Source organism: Pristis pectinata, chromosome 27 (assembly GCF_009764475.1).
Source record: "Pristis pectinata isolate sPriPec2 chromosome 27, sPriPec2.1.pri, whole genome shotgun sequence".
Lineage (NCBI taxonomy): Eukaryota > Metazoa > Chordata > Chondrichthyes > Rhinopristiformes > Pristidae > Pristis > Pristis pectinata.
The window spans coordinates 31294799-31316616 of NC_067431.1; the positions used below are offsets into that span (position 1 = coordinate 31294799).

At 43.9% G+C, this 21818-nt stretch overlaps 1 protein-coding gene across 5 annotated transcripts in view; it reads left to right on the forward strand.

Moving 5' to 3' along the window:
• alg9 (ALG9 alpha-1,2-mannosyltransferase) overlaps positions 1 to 21818 on the forward strand; it is a 215026-nt gene that overhangs the window by 136715 nt on the left and 56493 nt on the right. The window contains exon 15 of one of the 5 annotated variants that reach the window (XM_052040051.1): positions 14281 to 14564. The exons of the other annotated variants lie outside the window; for them this stretch is intronic. Coding sequence (XP_051896011.1) covers positions 14281 to 14299 — 19 coding nt within the window. The 3' untranslated portion in view covers positions 14300 to 14564. Of the gene's footprint in view, positions 1 to 14280; positions 14565 to 21818 lie in introns of those variants that run through there. 5 annotated transcript variants of the gene reach the window in all.

Consider the following 21818-nt stretch of genomic DNA (forward strand, 5'->3'; position numbering starts at 1 on the left):
TTCTGAGGTGACTGAGGTCCATGTGAGAACCACAGACTCTTCTCTGATGGGGCAGCAGGTGCACAATGGGGTGGTCAGGTGTGTAGTTTGTGAGATGATATACTCTTCCACTTACACAAGGTTCTGTGTGCTCCCAATGCATAGACTCAGGTTCTCAAGACCACACCAAATGCTTCTTCTCTAATCTGAGTGGTTATAGGCCAGGGGTTTTCAGCAGTCAGTTGAATGGAGGCTTTGAGCACATCCTTGAATCTTCTCCTCTGTCTGCCTGGTGATCTCTCCCTGTGACAGAACTCATTGGGATATACATAGACCTTGTGCAAGTGCCAGAAGGAGCACATAAATCATCCACCCACCCACTCCATCAGACACTACCCGCCCCATTCGTAGAGTCTGTTTGGGACTTTGGTGTCAGGCATGTAAAGGATGTGACCTGTCTGACGTAGCTGACCCAGTGTAACTAGGGCCTCAGTGTTGGGGGTGTCGGCTGGGAGATTGACATTGGTTTGTTTTCCCCTTCCGTTGGAGACCACACTGTAGCTATCAGTTTAATGTAAAACCAGTGGGTTCACCTGTTGCAGACTCCCTAAATGTTAGTCCAGTATTATAGCAGCAGTTTTCTACAAAACAACAATAACCACACTTCGAAAGTACTTAATTGGCTGTAAAGCCTTTAGGATTCCTGAAAACTACATGAAATGCAATAGTTCCTTTTATCTGCAGCCAGGAAACCTCAGCCAACTATGAATAATGACCTAAGGCAAGGGAGGGGAAGAATGAAACGTCATCCTTCCATCGCGAATTGTGCTGAAACCGTGACAAAGGGAGCAGGGTAACAGAAGGGGTAGATGCATCAGAAAGGTGTGAAGCCTCCAACCTTTGACTTCCTGTGTCGTTTGAAAGACTTGGGTGCTTTTACTGATACATGAAATTCTCGGTGTCTGTGGAATAGAAAACATGAAAATTATGTGTGCTCCTTGCATCTGTCACGGTCAGTGGCCCAGCCAATGCCAGCACAGCAGCTGGGGCTTGCCAGACGCAGGCTGTCATTCCTTCATGCACTTGCGTCATTCGGACCCGTTTGTTCCCTCAGGTGATTCAGGTTGCCAACTACTGCGCCTGCTGTTTGTGAGGTGGGGGACAGAGGGGGTTGTTGGTCAGCCAATGCTGCCTTGTGTTCCATAGTGAGCTGTTGCGTGGTGAGCTCCCACTTCTGCTGTGGAGGAGGGGAAGCAAAAGGTAGAATAAAAATCCTGTTTTTAAAATTTCCATGCACACCGCACAGCTTGAACGAAGAGGCTTCTCAGTGGGAGTATGTTGAGTTGCCATGGTAACATTCCTCATTTGCATGCCACGGTGCACCTTGACAACCTCAGTGTTCATAGCTGATCATGGAGGAGATCTCACTGATCAATTTCATTTGCTTCAGCAGAGTGTGTGAAGGTCCGTGTTGCAGTGGGGCTTCTCAAGTCGTGTCACTAGATGAATGTGCCATATTTTGCACAGAAGTATTTCCCACAGCACTGAGTGCATTTGGCTGGAAGTGAGCAGTGGGGGAACAAAGGGCCTGCAATGAGTGTGGTGGAACAGGTTGGACGTGGCAGTGACACTTGTATTGATAGCCCACACCTCATTCTCAGACAAAGAAAGAGTTGCATTTCTGAGACACCTATTGAAATGTGTCAAAGCTGTTCATAATCAGTGAAATACTGTACATTTGAAGTGCAGTTACTGTTGGAATGTGGCAGGAAAGTTCTGAATAGCAAGTTCCCACCATCTAACAATGTGATGGTTTTTGTTTTAGTTTATTATCGTCACGTGTACCAAGATACAGTGAAAAACATCGTTTTGCATGCCATCCATACAGATCATTTCACTACAACAGTGCATTGAGGTAGTACAAAGGAAAACAGAATAACAGAATGCAGAATAAAGTGTTACAGTTACAGAGAAAGTGCAGTGCAGGTTGATAATAAGGTGCAGGCCATGACGAGGGAGATTGTGAGGTCAAGAGACCATCACGTGGTACGAGGAGACCATTCAATCATCTTATAACAGTGGGATAGAAGCTGTCCTTGAGCCTGGTGATATGTGCTTTCAGGCTTTTGTATCTTCTGGGGCGGGTGGGGTCTTTGATTATGGTGGCTGCTTTACCGAGGCAGCAAGAAGTGTAGACACCCCTGATGAACCGTTGACTGAGGGAATGACATAGGAATTTTGAACATAGAACAATACAGCACAGTACAGGCCCTTCAGCTCATGATGTTGTGCTGACATTTTGTCTTACTCTAAGATCTATCTAACCCTTCCCTCCCACATAGCCCTCCATTTTTCTGTCATTAACGTCTAAGAGTCTCTTAAATGTCCCTAATGTATCTGCCTGCACCACCACCTCTGCTGGCAGTGCAATCTACGTACCCACCACTCTGTGCAAAAAAAACTTACCCCTGACATCCTCCCTATACCTTCCTCCAATCACCTTAAAATTATACCCCCTCGTGTTAGCCATTGTCACCCTGGGAAAAAGGCTCTGACTGTCCACTTGATTTATGCCTCTTATCATCTTGTACACCTACCATATTGTCGTCATCTCTCATCCTCCTCTCTCCAAAGAGAAAAGCCCTAGCTCGCTTCAACCTATCCTCATAGACATGTCTCTCCAATCCAGGCAGCATCCTGGTAAATCTCCTCTGCACCCTCTCTAATGCTTCCACATCCTTCCTATAGTGAGGCAACCAGAACTGAACACAATACTCCAAGTGTGGTCTGACCAGAATTTTATAGAGCTGCAACATTACCTCACAGCTCTTGAACTCAATACCCTGACTAATGAAGGCTGACACTCCATATGCCTTCTTAACAACCCTATCAATCTGCGTGGCAACCTTGAGGGATCTATGGACGTGGACCCCAAATCCCTCTGTTCCTCCACACTGCTAAGAGTCCTGCCATTAACCTTGTATTCTGCCTTCAAATTTGATCTTTCAAAGTGTATCACTTCACATTTTTTCCGGGTTGAACTTCAACTGCCACTTCTCAGCCCAGGTCTGCATCCTATCAATGTCCTGTTGTAATCTACAGCAACCTACACTATCCACAACACCACCAACCTTTGTGTCATCTGCAAACTTACTAATCCACCCTTCCACATCCTCATCCAAGTCATTTATAAAAATCACAAAGAGCGGAGGTCCCAGAACAGATCCCTGCAGCACACCACTGGTCACCGACCTCCAGGCAGAATATTCTCCATCTATAACCACCCTCTGTCTTCTATGGGTGAACCAATTCTGAATCCACACGGCCAAGTTTCCCCGGATCCCATGCCTCATGACTTTCTGAATGAGCCCTCCATGAGGAACCTGATCAAACGCCTTACTAAAATCCATGTACACCACATCCACTGCTCTACCTTCATCAATGCACTTTGTCACACCCTCAAAGACTTCAATCAGGCTCGTGAGGCATGACCTGCCCCTCACAAAGCCATGCTGACTGTCCCTAATCAGCCTGTGCTTCTCCAAATGCCCATAAATCCTGTCTCTAAGAATCTTCTCCAGTAATTTCCCCACCACTGAAGTAAGACTCACTGGTTTGTAATTCCCAGGGTTATCCCTACTCCCTTTCTTGAACAAATGAACAACATTTACAACCTTCCAATCATCTGGCACTACTTCTGTGGCCAGTGAGGACGCAAAGATCATTGCCAAAGGCATAGCTACCTCTCCCCTTGCTTCCTGTAATAACCTTGGATATATCTCATCCGGCCCCAGTGACTCATCTATCCTAATGTTTTCCAAAAGTTCCAGCATGTCCTCTTTCCTCACGTCGACATGCCCTACATATCAGCCTGTCGTACGCCATCCTCACAAACATCAAGGTCTCTCTCACTGGTGAATACTGAAGCCAAGTATTCATTAAGGACCTCCCCTACCTCTTCTGACTCCAGGCACATGTTTCCTCTTTTATCCCTGATCGGTCCTACCCTCACTCTGGTCATCCTCCTATTCTTCACATACATGTAGAATGCCTTGGGGTTTTCCTTAGTCGTACCCACCAAGTTCCTACTGCCCCCTTCTCCTAAATCCATTATTAAGTTCCCTCCTAGCTACCTTGTAACTCTCCAGAGCCCTGTCTGATCCATGCTTTCGAAACCTTAGGTAAGCTTCTTTTTTCCTCTTGACAAGATATTCTATGTCCCTTGTCAACAATGGCTCCCTCACTCTACCATCCTTATCCTGCCTCACTGGGATAGAACCCCATGCAAGTACTCCCTAAACAACCTCCACATTTCCGTTGTGCACTTCCCCAAGAACATCTGTTCACAATTTACGCTCCCAAGTTCCTGCCAAATAACATCATAATTCCCCCTCCCCAAATTAAATACTTTCCCATATTGTCTGCTCCTATCCCTCTCCAAGGCTATGGTAAAGGTCAAGGAGTTATGGTCACTATCTCCAAAATGCTCTCCCACCGAGAGATCTGAAACCTGATCAGGCTCATTACTGAGTATCAGGTCCAGAATGGCCTCTTCTCTAGTCGGCCTGTCCTCATACTGTGTCAGGAATCCTTCCTGGACACACCTAACAAACTCTGCCCCATTTACACTAAGGAGGTGCCGACCAGGATGTCTGAAATAACTCTTTGCTTCTTAAAAGCAATGCCATGCAATTTAAATGTCTGCCTAAGGGACCAGGGTCTCAGTGTAATCTTTCATCTGAAAGATGGCACCATCAACTGTGCAGCACTGAAGTGTGAGTTGGAACGGGAATCCCAGCCTTTGGGCCAAGGCTCAGCCCCAGGTAACTTGCCCAAGTTCTACTTATCAGAGCCTGGATGGAGACCATAGTGCGGTGTCTGAACATATGGAGAGGCAAGAGACTGCAGATGCTGGAATCTGGAGCTACAAACAAGATGCTGGGGGAACTCAGAGGGTCAAGCAGCATCTATGGAGGGAAATGGAGGGGACTCAACCTGAAACGTCGACTGTCCATTTCCCTCCACAGATGCTGCCTGACCCACTGAGTTCCCCCAGCATCTTGTTTGTTGCATGTGATTTTTACATCTGAGCTTGATGTTTGTCTATTTGGATCTTCTGGCCATTAGGATTAGGGGTGCCTCATGGTTTTGTCCCTCATCATTCCAGAGTCCCTGAAGCCACAGTGCCCTCTCTTCCTGACTTGAGTTGATATCTCCTGAAGTAAACCTGCAGATGTTGATGACAGTTTCTGCCTTTCACTGACAGTGTGCTGCTAGATGTTGCAGCCTAATATCTTGCAGGCTAACCCCTGACAATCACTGGAAACAAGTCATGACCAAGGGTAGTGATTTGGAGAAGTGCATCTGCTGAATTCATGCTCTCAGGTTGGTGTTTGACCAGCTTTTGGATTCCTTTTCTCTTCTGAAAGCTCCGCTTCTGACATCTCCCCAAAAGGCAATGCACTGTGTGTGAGCCAATGCTGACAACAGGGTCCCAGGACAATGGGGACACCATGACAGAGGATATCCTGGAGAGATCATACAGTGAAGCCATATAGGTAGAACTTAGTTGGAAGAGAGGAGCAATCACTTTGCTGGGGTGACATTACAGGCATCCCAATGGTCAGTGGGAACTAGAGGAGCAGACGTAAGCAAATTGCAGAAAGGTGTAAGAGCAATTGGGTTATAGAGTCACAGAGTTGTACAGCACAGAAGCAGGCCCTTCAGCCCACCACATCCATGCTGACTGTTTTTTTTTGCCCATCTACACTAATCCCATTTGCCCACAACTAGGTCTGTATCCTTGTCTTGCCTATTGAGTGTCTGCCCAAACATAGTGACTCCCACCACCTTGGCTGCAAACACATTTTTGAGAGGTGACCTCATAGAGGAGTATAAATTATGAGAGGCATAGATAGGGTCGATATCAGAATCCTTTTCCCACGGTAGGAAGATCAAAATCAAGGGGGCACAGGCTTAAGGAGAGAGGAAGGAGTTTTAAAAGGGATCTGAGGGGTAAGGTTTTTTTAAACAGGGAGTTGTTTGATATCTGGAACTCACTGCCAGTGGAGGGTTGGTGGAGTCAGATGCAATCACTATGTTTAAGAGGCATTTATACAGTATGTTGAATAGGCAAGGTGTGGAAGGAAACGGTCCTCATGCAGGCAAATGGGATTAGTGTAGATGGGCCAAAAGGTCAGCATGGACCTGGTGGGCCGAAGGGCCTACTTCTCAGCTATACAACTCTGTGACTTCATGGAGTGCTTTCAGGTGAAATGTCAGATTGCCCTCTCAGGTGCACGTGGCTGCTGTTGTGGAAGAACAGTGGAGGGCCAAAGGTTTAGGTGGGGCGGAGTTTGCTAAGTGTGTCCAGGACGGGTTCCTGACACAATATGTTGACAGGTTGACTAGAGGGAATGCCATATTAGATCTAGTTTTAGGTAATGAACTGGGACAGGTGACAGATCTATCGGTGGGTGAGCATTTGGGGGGCAGTGACCATTACTCCATAACATTTAGAATTGTCATGGACAGGGATAGGAGCAAAGAGGACGGGAAGGTATTTAATTGGGGAAAGGCGAATTATGAGGCTATTAAGGCGAGAACTTGGGAGTGTAAATTGGGATGACATTTTTGAAGGGAAATGTACTATGGAGATGTGGTCGATGTTCAGGGATCTTTTGCAGGATGTTAGGGATAAGCTTGTCCCAGTAAGGCGGAGAAGGAATGGCAGGGTGAAGGAACCGAAGAAGGCAGTATACATAAGGTATAAGCAGCAAGGATCAGACAGGGCTCGTGAGGAATATAGAATAGCAAGGAAGGAACTTAAGAAAGGGCTGAGGAGAGCGAGAAGGGGACATGAAAAGGCTTTGGCAAGTAGGGCGAAGGAGAATCCCAAGTCTATTTTCTCGTACGTAAAAAGCAGAAGGATGGCCAGGGTAAAGGTAGGTCTGATTAAAGACAAAGGTGGGAGGATGTGCCTGGAAGCTGTGGAAGTGGGTGGGGTTCTCAATGAATACTTCTCTTCAGTATTCACCAAGGAGAGGGGTCTTGATGATGCTGAGGACAGTGTTGGTAAGATTAATGTTCTAGAGTATGTAGGTATCAAGAGAAAGGATGTGTTGGAGTTGTTAGAAAATATTAGGACAGATAAGTCCCCGGGACCTGACGTTATATTCCCCAGGCTAATTTGTGAGGTGAGGGAGGAGATTGCTGAACCATTGGTTAGGATCTTTGAGTCCTCGTTGTCCATGGGGATGGTACTGGAGGATTGCAGGGTGGTGAATGTTGTCCCCTTATTCAAAAAAGGTAGTAGGGATAGTCCAGGGAATTACAGACCAGTGAGCCTTACATCTGTGGTGGGTAAGATGTTAGAAAGAATTCTAAGAGATAGGATCTATGAGCATTTAGAGAATCATGGACTGATTAGAGACAGCCAGAATGGCTTTGTGAGGGGAAGATCTTGCCTCACTAGCCTGATAGGGTTCTTTGAGGAGGTGACCAGGAAGATTGATGAAGGTAGTGCAGTGGATGTGGTGTACATGGATTTTAGTAAGGCATTTGATAAGGTTCCGCATAGTAGGCTTCTTCAGAAGGTCAGAGGCCAAGGGATCCAGGGAGGCTTGGTAGTGTGGATTCAGAATTGGCTTGCCTGGAGAAAGCAGAGGGTTGTGGTGGAGGGAGTGCATTCGGATTGGAGGGCTGTGACTAGTGGTGTCCCACAGGGATCGGTTCTGGGACCTCTACTTTTTGTGATATTTATTAATGACGTAGATGAGGGGGTGGAAGGCTGGGTTAGCAAGTTTGCAGATGACACAAAGATCGGTGGTGTTGTGGATAGTGTGGAGGGCTGTCAAAGCTTACAGAGGGATATTGATAGGCTGCAGAGCTGGGCTGACAAGTGGTAGATGGAGTTCAATCCAGAGAAGTGTGAGGTAGTACACTTTGGAAGGACAAACTCCAAGGCAGAGTACAAGGTAAATGGCAGGATTCTGGGCAGCGTAGAGGAGCAGAGGAATCTGGGGGTTCATATCCACAGATCACTGAAAGTTGCCACACAGGTGGATAGGGTAGTTAAGAAAGCTTATGGGATGTTAGCTTTCATAAATCGTGGGATCGAGTTTAAGAGCCACGAAGTAATGATGCAGCTTTACAAAACTCTGGTTAGGCCACACTTAGAGTACTGTGTCCAGTTCTGGTTGCCTCATTATAGGAAGGATGTGGTGGCATTGGAAAGGGTGCAGAGGAGATTTACCAGGATGCTGCCTGGATTAGAGAGTATGGATTATGAGGAGAGACTAAAAGAGCTAGGGCCTTACTCATTAGAGAGAAGGATGATGAGGGGAGACATGATAAAGGTGTACAAGATATTAAGAGGAATAGATAGAGTGGACAGCCAGTGCCTCTTTTCCAGGGCACCAATGCTCAAAACAAGAAGACATGGCTTTAAGGTATTGGGTGGGAAGTTCAAGGGAGATATCAGAGGGAGGTTTTTCACCCAGAGGGTGGTTGGTGCATGGAATGCGCTGCCTGGGGTGGTGGTGGAGGCTGATACATTGGACAAGTTCAAGAGATTGTTAGATAAGCATATGGAGGAATTTAAGATAGAGGGATATGTGGGAGGAAGGGGTTAGATAGTCTTAGGTGTGGTTTGAAGGTCGGCACAACATGGTGGGCCGAAGGGCCTGTATTGTGCTGTATTGTTCTATGGTTCTATGGTTCTAATATCCTGATAATTATTGTTCTTCTTCTCCAATATCTTGGCTAATGTTCCCTTCAATCATGCTGACAGGTTGTTCCGCTACGTTCATGTTTTCTGCAGGCACTTTGACTGCCAGTTTTCTGCTGTTACCACTGTACTGGCTGCAAATTCCCTGGAGATAAACAATAGAAATCCAAGACTTTCTCAACAAAGAATGTTTACAGATTGGTCAATAAAAGTGTTATCAGGTTGGTGGGAGATAAAAAAGATAGACTGGTATTTATTTATCATAAATACCAAATTTATTTCCTGTAAAGAAGTGTCACCATTTGATTTGGAAGTCCTGATGTGACTGACGGAGTTAATTTTCATACTGAGTCATGACACACTGTATGCAAGTTTGATAAATGTGATGCTGTAGTTTCACCAGAATAGTGATAACAATAAGTTAACCATGCGTTAATGCTATTGCTGTACTAGACCATGTATTAAACCATGAAATGTGACTACACTTGAAGCGCTGTGCAAGAAAACACTTCTTCATCTATTGTTCTCCAAGTCACCAAGGGAGGAACCTTGGCCACAACTGATGTTAGAATAGGCAATCTCCTCCTCCACCCGTGTCATTATCAGTTCATGGCTAAGGCTTTGATCAAGTCCAAGAAATACTTCATTTTTCAAAGTAAGTCAATGAAATATTTAACTCTGGCATCTGGCTTAAGGAGTAAATTGTTATGTGCACAGAGATAAAAATCAAACCCAATTCTGGGCAGATGCAGATGTACAGGACACTTGACTTTGGGACATTGTCAGCGTACTCTTTTGTGTGCAGTGATGTGTTAACCCCATCACACCCATCCCATACTCTGTCCAGCACTTAGTTTCACCTTTTGTGGGAGAACTGAACAAATTTCTAATGCACATTAGCATTAGCACACATTGAAAATGAATGACTTCCATTTTAAATGTTACAGCAGCTATTTACACTTCTATAATGGAACGTTCCATTAATAGAAATGTAAATATATATAATCTATAATGGGATGGTGAGGGCTAGGAGTACTTTACAAAATATTGGGCAAGTGGGTTTCAAACAGGTGAGGAAAGGGTACGAGAGAAAAGGTCTTTAGAAAGGTCTCAGTGAAGGTGAGGAGGGAGCATTGTCCAGCTGGGGAGCTCTGGACTATGTGTGACTCACAAGAACCTCAACCTGAAATCCAGACCTTCAGCCTGTAGGAGTTGGTGACTTCTGAAAAGGATCATTCAACTGTAGGAGATTTGGGATTACCTGAATTTTCATCTGAGTTGGGCAAGGGGAGGGAGAGGTTAATAACCCTTGGTATCTTTGGTATATTTGCCTGATTAATTATAATATTATCATGAAATTGTTTAAACACTGAGGACAGAAAGTGCTAACAAATGTTTCTGTTTTGTGACCTTTAATAATGAAGATTTCCTGCCTGTTTCTGGCACATTGCACAGGGTTTGAGCTGAATGTTATGTTCCTCAAAGTCAAAGTCGACCACTGGAGCAATGAGTCATTTGTGACTTGGTACGTTTCTCTGCAGCCCACTTAAGTTTTTGAAATCATCATCAGTTGATAATTTAAGCCATAGTTTTATTTTTAAATCCCAGTACAAAAACTCATCAGCTTGTTAAAATAATCAGCTAGCAATGGACATCAATTAGGAAAACCTTCAGGAATGTATTTTCCTGCTGGTGTCTGCATCGACGTGTTGCTTGAATCGAGACAAGATAAATCATTGCCAGGAAACATCTCCCCAGTAGTAATACTGAACGCACTGTATGGTAGCACACTTCAGCAGTGGAATGGACATACAGCTGCTACTACTGGGGTTGAATTTCTCAGACAATCTCTATTACGATCCTTGTCCAGTCCCTTCCCACCTACATCTGGGACATTTCGCATGCCCTCCTCCATTTTGACAACCTCCGATTCCCTGACCCCTACTGCCTCATCTTCACTATGGTTGTCCAGTCTCAGTACACCTTCATCCCCCATCAGGAAGGTCTTAGCCCTCTACTTTCTGCAACAAAGATCCAACCAGTTCCCCTCCACCAACACTCTCAGCCACTTGGTTGAACTTGTCCTTACTCTGAACAGCTTCTCTCTTGACTCGACTCTCTTCCTACAAATCAAAGGTGTAGCCATGGGCACCCGCATGGTCCCCGGTTGCGCCTGTCTTTTTGTTGGCTACGTGGAACAGTGCCTGTTCCAAACTTTTTCTGGTACCACTCCCCAACTCTGTTTCTGGTACATCAGCGACCATGTTGGAGCCACTCACCCCTCTCTGACCCCTGGCACTTTCCCCTGCCCGCACAGTAGGTATAACACTTGTGCTTACACATCCTATCTCACTACCATCCAGGGACCTAAATGGTCCTTCAGGTGAGGTAGGGATTCATGTGCACCTACTCCAACCTCGTCCCTTGTATTTGGTGCTCCTGATGTGTCCTCGTCTACATCAGCTGAAAGAAAAGAGGAGGTGCTGGAGGTTCCTTCAGCTGCAGTCTCTTGTGTCCTTAATCACAACCCTGCTGCACCACTTTCATCATCTTTGTATTGCCGTCCATGTATCTTTGACTTGTAATTGCTTATGAAGGGCCATTGCAGCATTTGTGCTGGGTTTGGACTAAATTTTTAGATAAAAATGGACGGTGTGAATTGGATGGTAACTAGCAGTGAACATAAATGCACAATTAGATTCATGGTCACCTTGTGTGTGACCATTCATGAAATAGATGAGATTGTTGTCTGTAGGCTGTTTTCAAACTCCCTCTTGGAAATATCTGGGACTGGGATATCGGAGATAAGTTTTTTTTACCACATTGGAGAGGAAATTCCCAAAATTTTTATCCCAAGTTGACCTAGGTTGTTACCTTTCTTGCTTTTCTCTAACGATTGCGTGGTTTTGGGTGGGATAGGGAATAAATCTCACAGGTGTGTGTGGAACAGTCGAGGTGAAGCCAAGTGATTTGGTATGTATGAAGTTTTTGCCCTATAAAAAGAAAATGGTTGAAATACACCACCTGAACATTAGTTAACAATCAAGATGCATTTTGATAAAGGATCTGTTGAACTTAGTACCTTTCTGCATTTGAGTCAGAAGGTTATGTATTATGCCCCAGAACACAGGTTAGTGAATAGTTCAGGTGAACATTTCGGTGGCACGTTGAAAGTGTGCTCCCAGCTAGAGGAAGTACTAAAGCAAGATGCAATCAGGCTGTCCAATGAAGAGTGGTGAATTCACACACATTCCTCCCTCCCTGAACACCACCAGATCTTGCTGTGTAAAATCTGGCTGAGGGTTGCCTACTGAAAGGAGTTCAGAAGATATGGAACAACTACAAAAGGTTGTGAAAGCTGCTGTATCAGTGCACATTTATCTCTGTCTCTTTCAGGTACTTCTTCCTTTCCAACTCTGACTTCCATGAACCAGGATTTGTTTTCTATTATCTTTTCCTTTTTTTTTGTTCTTCATTTTTAAAGGCAATGACCTTAAATAAACCTAATCAGAAGGTACCATTTTAATCTAGATTTAATTTTTCTGGCCGATTACCACAAAATAAAAGATGGCGGCAAATTGCACACAGGGTGACAGAAGAAATGTTTGTCTTTTTCTCCTCTGTGTCAAGGGTTTTTCTCTTTTAACATTCTGATTGCAATTCTTTACGCATTATTGGATTTGCTGCACGCTGCCTCTGCATAATCTCTCTGAGTGGCACAGAGTTAAAGCTGAAGAGCAGCATTCCTTGAGAGCGAGGCTTCAGAAACCTCCAGAGAGGCTGAGCCACAGGGTTTAAAATGAAGAACTATCTCTGCTGCTGAAATTGAGTTTTTGGGTGACATAATTACACATTCTAAGAGAATTGTGACAAGGTGACTTTGTACCACAGTTCTCTAAGGTACTTTCAATTGCACTCGATTGCATTCCAGTATCCAACTTGTTTTAATAAAAATGTAATTCACATTCTTCCACAGACATAAACCTTCTATCTAATGAAAGCACAAGGCTAAAGCTTTTCAGCTCCTCTTACAGAATTACTTCAGTGTAGAGTCATTCAATGGGAGTGTTAGTCTGACCCTCAGAAAGTGGACAACATTTAAATGGGGATAAAAGAATAATGTGAAATTCATTTGCATAACGGCTGTGTCTCTTTTCTTGGTGACATTGCTTCTTTCGAGGCTCATTCTACTTGGGGCACCTATTTGTTGGTACCTCCCCAGTATTCAAAGGATGTTGGCATGTATTCCCTGATGTATATACGTGGTAGTATCACAGGGAATCTGCAGTTCCAACGATGCCCTTATCAGCCAGCTCAGAACCCATTAAACCACTGTTTATTGGTATTGGTTTATTGTTGTCACTTGTACCAAGGTACAGTGAAAAACTTGTCTTACAAACCGATCGCACAGGTCAATTCATTACACAGTGCAGTTACATCAAGTTAGTACAGAGTGCATTGATGTAGTACAGGTAAAAAAATAACAGTACAGAGTAAAGTGTCACAGGTACAGAGAAAGTGCAGTGCAATAAGGTGCAAGGTCACAACAAGGTAGATTGTGAGGTTATAGGTTATAGTCCATCTCATTGTATAAGGGAACTGTTCAATAGTCTTATCACAGTGGGGTAGAAGCTGTCCTTAAGTCTGGTGGTACGTGCCCTCAGGCACCTGTATTTTCTACCCGATGGAAGAGTAGAGAAGAGAGAATGTCCCGGGTGGGTGGGGTCTTTGATTATGCTAGCTGCTTCACCAAGACAACAAGAGGTAAAGACAGAGTCCAAGGAGGGGAGACTGGTGTCCGTGATGCACTGGGCTGTGTCCACAATTCTCTGCAGCTTCTTGCAGTCTTGGGCAGAGCAGTTGCCATACCAAGCCGTGATACATCCTGATAGGATGCTTTCTATGGTGCATCGGTAAAAGTTGGTGAGAGTCAAAGGGGACAAACCAAATTTCTTTAGCCTCCTGAGGAAGTAGAGGCATTGGTGAGCTTTCTTGGTCGTGGCATCTATGTGATTTGACCAGGACAGGTTGTTGGTGATGTTCACTCCCAGGAACTTGAAGCTATCAACCCTCTCGACCTCAGCACCATTGATGTAGACAGGTGTATGTACACTGCCCCCTTTCCTGAAGTCAATGACCAGCTCTTTAGTTTTGTTGACATTGAGGGCAAGGTTGTTGTCATGACACCATTCCACTAAGCTCTCTATCTCCTTCCTGTACTCCGACTCATCACTGTTTGAGATACGGCCTACAATGGTGGTATCATCTGCAAACTTGTAGATGAAATTAGAGCAGAATCTGGCCACACAGTCATGAGTGTATAGGGAGTAGAGTAGAGGGCTGAGGACGCAGCCTTGAGGTGCACCAATGTTGAGAATAATCGTGCCGGAGGAATTGCTGCCTATCCTCACTGATTGCGGTCTGTTTGTTAGAAAGTCAAGGATCCAGTTACAGAGGGAGGTGTTGAGTCCTAGGTCTCGGAGTTTGGTGACAAGCTTGCTTGGAATTATTGTATTGAAGGCAGAGCTGTAGTCAATAAACAATAGTCTAACGTAAGTGTCCTTACTGTCCAGATGCTCCAGAGCTGAGTGAAGGGCCAGGGAGATGGCATCCGCTGTAGACCTGTTTTGGCGATAGGCGAATTGCATCCTGAGGGACAGAGCACAATTACGGAAAGAAGAACAGAAAATGCTGGAAACTCTCAGCAGGTCAAACTGCATCTGTGGAAAGAGAACCAGGCCTTGCCCTTCAGGTCCCAGACCCTTCAGCAGAGCTGGGAAAGAGAAAAACAAGTTAAAGTTGCAGAGAAGGTGGGGGAGGAATAGATTTGTCACTTGGTGCTTCTCTGTGTGTGTTATCATCCTCTGTCATTGACCAGAGAACTGCAAAAATCTACCTCCAACATAATAGCTGTTCTCTTTGTCCTCTCCATTCTTGCCCCCACCTTCTGTAACTTAAAACTAATCTGTTGTTCTCTCTCTTCCAGATGCTGCCTGACCTGCTGAGTGTTTCCAGCATTTTCTGTTTTATTTCAGATGTCCAGCATCTGCACTTTTTTGATTTTAAAGAAAATTATAGGACCTTGTACTTGTCTTTTACCTTGGATACAAATTCAGGTCAAGCAAACAATGAAAATATATGGTTAATGTTTTTATTAAATCAAATCAATCTTGTGTATGAATGACAATATGGTCAGGAGTTAAGTCACAATGTTGCATTCTGCTGACCATATAACAACTTCAGGAGCAGGCTTGTATAGTTTTACTGTTCTGAAGAAGCATGGCTCACACTGATTTACCATAGAAGGCATTTTGTAACTTGTGTATAATTGTGCTGATGTGTGTATCAACCTGTCGGTACACTTACTTGTTTGATGGCACACCATGAAATGAAATATTTTGTTCTTGAGTCAGCTTATTTGGGCTTTAGACATTGTTCCAGCACATTTGCCAGTGTTTCTCTGGAACTGGCAGAGATCCTAAAGGCAGAGCATTTCCAAATAGGAATGACTCGAGTTGGCAGTGAAGCATGCAGCTGAAGTCTTTCTTGATGGGTAGTTCACAAGTCAATGAGATAATGGAACACAGCCTCCTATATGAGATGAGGTACTGAATAAGACTCAGATACAAAGGGCTCATCATGAGCTGCACATGTTAATCTTGCCTGTTTATGTGAGTCCCATCAAAAACAGGTCAAAGGTCCCCCAGGAACTGCAGTGTGCTGTTTCTTTGATAAGTTTCATTTCATTGGAAAATTGGCTCAATCTGTATCAGTAATTATTTTTGCAGGGTGTTGAAACTTGGCTGAAGTTAGTTGCCATCATTGTACATGTGCATTGGGTTGATTATGGACACCAGACATTCCATACAAAAGTGATCATTACTCACTGAAGCACTCACTCTTTTCCCTTCACTATATATCCACAACAAAAGCTGTTATGGATTTAATCTGCTTATTTGCCATAAAGAATTGATGGTTTCTCTTTAAAACATTGTTAATTTTACTTTAAAAGAGCACACCAAAAAATTTACAAGAAAGATTTTGTGTTTTGTCAATTTGAAATGTATGAGATAGGCTCGCATCACCTTCCATCATTGCCTGATGGACAGAGGTGGTTTTGGTTGTAGTAAGTTTTTAAGTCCAAAGTATATTATATTTTCTTATTTTTGGAAGAATTTTAATTTCATCAGTCAACTTTTGATCCTAATATTTACCATTCATCCTTTCTGCAAACCTGCCTCTAAGCTAACTAATGCCACAATAGGTGTCTTTGGATTTCCATTGACTTCTTACCTTTGTCTCTCTTTTAGCTTGTAACTGATGATTTTTCACATTTTTGACCATTGTGTACAATTTGTCCAGATCACTAGTTCTTTCTTGAAACCTGCATTAGGGTCAAATTGAAGTCTCTTCTCCAAGGAAAATATGTCCAACTTTCTCAAAGGTTTCCTTATAACTTAAGTTCTGGTTATCTAAGATTATTTCACTTGCTCAGTCTTGTATCTTCAACAAGGAGGTGATGGACTTGATTTTCCTGGATCTAGCCCACTGCCCAGACTGATCACTTGCTTTGTCCACTCTCCCACACTAGCTCATCTCAGGTGTGGAGAACCTGCTCTGTATCTGAAGCAGAGCAGGCTGAATCCTGAGTCCTGACTCAGACACCTGATGGGCTTTGACAGCTTTGTGTTGTCAAGGTTCTTTAGACCAGTTTTGAAATATCCCTGATAGTCAGAGACATATAAAAAGATTGTTCAAATAGATTTAAATAATTTTAAAAAATAATAAAAATGATTACATTTAATTAAAAACACCTTAAAATTATGGGAAATCATAAGACCATAAGACACAGGAGCAGAGTTAAACCATTTGGCCCATTGAGTCTGCTCTGCCATTTGATCATGGCTGATTTATTTTTCCCTCTCAACCCCATTCTCCTGTCTTCTCCCTATAATCTTTGACACCCTTACTAATCAAGAACCTATCAACCTCTGCTTTAAGTATACCCAATGATTTGGCCTCCACAGCCATCTGTGGCAATGAATTCCACAGATTCACCACCCTCTGGATAAAGAAACTCCTCTGATCTCTGCTCTAAAGGAACAACCTTTTATTATGAGGCTGTGGCCTCTGGTCCTAGGCTCTCCCATAACTGAAAACATTCTCTCCACGTCCACTCAATCCAGGCCTTTCAATATTCAGTAGGTTTCCATGAGATCCCCCCTCATCCTTGTAAACTCCAGCGAGTACAGGCCCAGAGCCATCAAATGCTCCTTATATGTTAATCCTTTCATCCCTGGGATCATTCTCGTAAACCTCCTCTGGACCCTCGCCAATGCCAGCACATCTTTGCTTAGATATGGGGCCCAAAACTGCTCACAATACTCCAAATGTGGTCTTACCAACGCCTTGTAAAGCCTCAGCATTATGTCCTTGCTTTTATGTTCTAGTCCTCTCAAAATGAATGCCAACAATGCATTTGCCTTCTGAAAATCCAAGTAGACAACATCCACTGACTCTCCATTGTCTATCCTGCCTGTTACTTCCTCAAAGAATTCCACAGATTTGTCAGGCAACGTCTCCCCTTAAAGAAACCATGCTGACCTCGGCCTATTTTATCATGTGGTTCTAAATACCCTGAAACCTCATCCTTAATAGTGGACTCTAAAATCTTACCAACCACTGAAGTCAGGCAAACTGGCCTATAATTTTCTATCTTTTGCCTCCCTCCCTCCTTAAAGAGTGGAGTGACATCTGTGGTTTACCAGTCCTCTGGAACCATTACTGACTCTAGTAATTCTTGAAAGATCACTACTAATGCCTCCACAATTTCTTCAGCTACCTCTTTCAGAACCCTGGGGTGTAGTCCATCCAGTCCAGGTGACTTATCTACCTTCAGACCTGATAAGATTTCTTTATTAGTCACATGTACATTGAAACACAAGTGAAATGCATCTTTGCGTAGAGTGTTCTGGGGGCAGCCCGCAAGTGTCACCATGCTTCTGGCGCCAGCATAGTATGCCCACAACTTCCAAACTAGTACATCTCTGGAATGGGAGGAAACGGGAGCACCCGGAGGAAACCCACGCAGTCACAGGGAGAACGTACAAACTCCTTACAGATGGCAGCCGGAATTGAACCCGGGTCACTGGTGCTATAATAGCATTATGCTAGCCACTACACCTTTCAGTTTCCCAAGCACTCCACTCTTTAAGGAGGGAGCGAGGCAAAAGATAGAAAATTATAGGCCAGTTTGCCTGACTTCAGTAGTTGGTAAGATTTTTAGAGTCCATTATTAAGGATGAGGTTTCAGGGTATTTGGAACCACATGATAAAATAGGCTGAAGTCAGCATGGTTTCCTTAATGGAGATCTTGCCTGACAAATGTGTTGGAATTATTTGAGGAAGTAACAGGCAGGATGACAATGGAGAGTCAGTGGATGTTGTTTACATGGATTTTCAGAAGGCAAATACAATGTTAGCATTCACTTTGAGAGCACTAGAATATAAAAGCAAGGATGTAATGCTGAGGCTTTATAAGGTGTTAGTAAGACCACATTTGGAGTATTGTGAGCAGTTTTGGGCCCCTTATCTAAGCAAAGATGTACACTCACTTCTGCCCCCTGACTCTCTTGAACTTCTGGCATGTTGCTGGTGTCTTCCATGGTGAAGACTGATGCAAAATACTTATTCATTTCATCTGCTATTTCTTTGTTCCCCATTACTATCTCTCCAGCATCATTTTCCAGCGGTCCGATGTCCACTCTTGCCTCTCTTTTACTCTTTATATATCTGAAAAAACTTTTGGTATCCTCTTTAATATTGTTAGCCAGCTTACCTTCAGATTTCATGTTTTCTCCCCTTATTGCTTTTTGAGTTGCCTTCTTTTGTTTTTTAAAAGCTTCCCAATCCCATGTCTTCTGAATTGCTCCCAGAAACTCCTGCCATTGCTGCTCTACCGTCATCCCTGTTAGAGTCCCCTTCCAATCAACTTTGGCCAGCTCCTCTCTCAGGCCTCTGCAGTTACCTTTACTCAACTATGGTACCGATACATCTGATTTTAGCTTCTCCCTCTCAAACTGCAGGGTGATCATATTATGATCACTGCCTCCTAAGGGTTCCTTTACCTTAAGCTCCCTAATCAAACTTGGTTCATTGCACAACGCCAAATCCAGAATTGCCTTTTCCCAAGTGGGCTCAACCACAAGCTGCTCTAAAAAGCCATCTCATAGGCATTCTACAAATTCCTTCTCTTGGGATCCAGTACCAACCTAATTTTCCCAGTCCACCTGCATGAAGTCCCCCATGACCACCGTAACATTGCTTCCCTTACATGCCTTTTCTATTTCCTGTTGTAATTTGTACCCCACATCCTGGCTACTATTCGGAGGCCTGTATATAATTCCCATCAGGGTCTTTTTACCCTTGCAGTTTCTTAACTCCACCCACAAGGATTCTACATCTTCTGATCCTGTGTCACTTCTAGCTAAGGATTTGGTTTCATTGTTTTACTAACAGAGCCACCCCACCCCCTCTGCCCACCTGCTTGTCTTTTTGATAGGATGTGTATCCTTGGATGTTTTGCTCCCAGCTGTGATCTTCTTTCAGCCACGACTCCGTGATGCTCACAACGTCGTACCTGCCAATTTCTAACTGCGCTATAAGCTCATCTACCTAATTTAGTTTAAAACTAGAAATAAAGGTTGAAAATGTTGACATTATTTTGGGCTGTGATGTTGGTCCTTCCACGCGAAGATGTCCATGATGGTTTGAGTCACACAGCTGCGGTTCTCAGCACATCTGGCTACAGATGAGCTTCATCTGGCCAACATCCTTCCAGTGATCAGTGAGTGAAACAGTGCATGGTGAACAATAAGCAGACAAGCTGCCTGAGAGGAGAGGGAGCTTCGTTCACTTTTGGCAAAGCTGTAGTCCTGTGAAGCAGGACCACTTTTCGTCAGTACTGAAAAGCCGGCACGCAAATCTTTGGCAAGGATGCTTCATACTGACTCTGGGAAGTGAATGGTACTGCACCCTGGAACCTAGTGTTCCAGGGAAGCCCCTTCAATAGCAAGTTGATATTCAGCAGCCTAGTTTGTAAAAAGTTAACTGTAAAGCATAGAAAGGGATTTAGAAAACTCAAAAGTGATGCTACCCCTGTGGAAATTTCAACCTGGTTTGCATTCATATTTTAAGAACTTAAGTAGTGTCTTTGCTTCCTTGGTTCAAGTTAAACACTTGGCTGTTTTTACTAATTTTTCTTCCCTCTGCCTCTAGGGGTTGATTAGCTGCAGGCAGGGCTTTTACAGAGAAGGCAGGAATCATTTTCTTCTCTGCCCTGTGTATCTCGGCTGAAGCAGATCTTGTAACCCAGCCTACTTGATGCAACCTAACAGCAGAGCCATGTTCAGCATTACCTTCAGCAAATCCCCACGAATATACTGAACATCAGTGAGATCATCATTACTCAGAAACTTCTGAACCAGACACGTGAACACTATGCTACAAAGCAGGTCAAACATTAGCTGTTATACCATGTATTCATCTCTTGACCTCCCAAAGCCTTTTCAACACCAATGAGGCACTAGTCAAGGCTGTGATGGAGGACCCAGTTGCCCAGATGAATGTGGCTTCATAATGTCCAAGAAACTCAACACCATCCAGGGCAAAGTAGCCTGCTTTATTGGCACTCCATCCACCATCCTTAATCATTCATCCCATCCACCTCTGGTGCAGGTATGAAACTATTCAACTCACCAGGGCTTCCATAGGAGCCCTAAATTTGGGACCTCCAACACAAGGCCAGTAGATGCCTGGAAATGCCATTATATCCAGGTTTTCCACCAAGTCAAAAAAAACTGCTGGAGGAAGTCAGGGGAGTTTTTTTCATCCCCAAGTCATTCTGACTTGAAAATATATCAATGCTGCTTCAGTGTCACCGCTTCCAACTCCTGGAACGCATGGTCAGATCGAGCTAAGGAAACACCTTCACCACACAGTGGTTCAAGATGGTGCCTTAACGTCACAGTCTCCAGAGGAGTGAGGGATGGGTAACAAATGCTGAACTTGTGGGCGATACCCTTAAGTGAAGAAAAAAGTCACTGAATAGGCAATCTGATTGGCCCCCTCCATAACTTGGGGACATGGAGACCACTCATGGATTCTCCATCAGTGCCTCACTGAGATCGGCCTCTTCAACTCATCAGGCCTACACACTGTATGGACACTTGTATTGAACAAAACCTCACCATTCTGTTATAAATAAAACAAAGCAAAATGTTATAGAATAGATCCTTACACTCACATTTACAAATAATATTAGATGAGGATGTCAAGGAAGTGATGTAACTTGGTCTCAGGAGAGAAGTTAGGGGCCTGGGACTAAATTGAACATGTCTCAAGGAGCTGGCGGGACATGGTGGGCTGGGTGTTCTCCTACGGTAAAAGATTCTGTGATTCTGAAGCAGTGTTATGGGCAAACCACATCTTATAAATCAAAGACAGAAAGGAAGAAAAGGAAGACATGGTTTTATGTCGCTTTGTTCACATCCCTGCAGGTGCCTCAAAGCATCGTTGAGCTGAGAAGTTGGTTGAGTTTTGTGGTGGGTTTAAGGCGGGCCTTGGTGTGATCCAGCACCAGTTCTCACCTAAAAGAGGAAGGAAGCAACTTGGTAACAAAAGTCTTTGTGCTTCACTTAGAATGTTTTGGGCTAAATGGCATTGACATGGTTTTGGTGATGTCACTGGTTAAACAATGAGTTAGACAAAATCTGTCTTTGCCATTCAGGACAGATAGACTGTGAAATCTGTTGTCAGGGTTTCTCTATTGTAATCTTGTTGTTTAATTTGCTGCAACACACTGTGATCTCCCAAATGTCTGTACCCAGCAGAGCATTAAAAGTGCAACACTACATAAAGCAAATTGAGATCATGTTTGTACTGAGATTGATTTTACAGTCTCCGCAGATCAAGTTAAATTCATCAGTGCGCATCATGACAGGGATATTTTATTGTTATTAATGGAATGCCATCCTATGTCAGTGTGATTAACTGTAAGTTGCCTACAGGTTGACCAAGTGTTTGTTAGGGGAGAAAAGGGAGGTCTTATAAA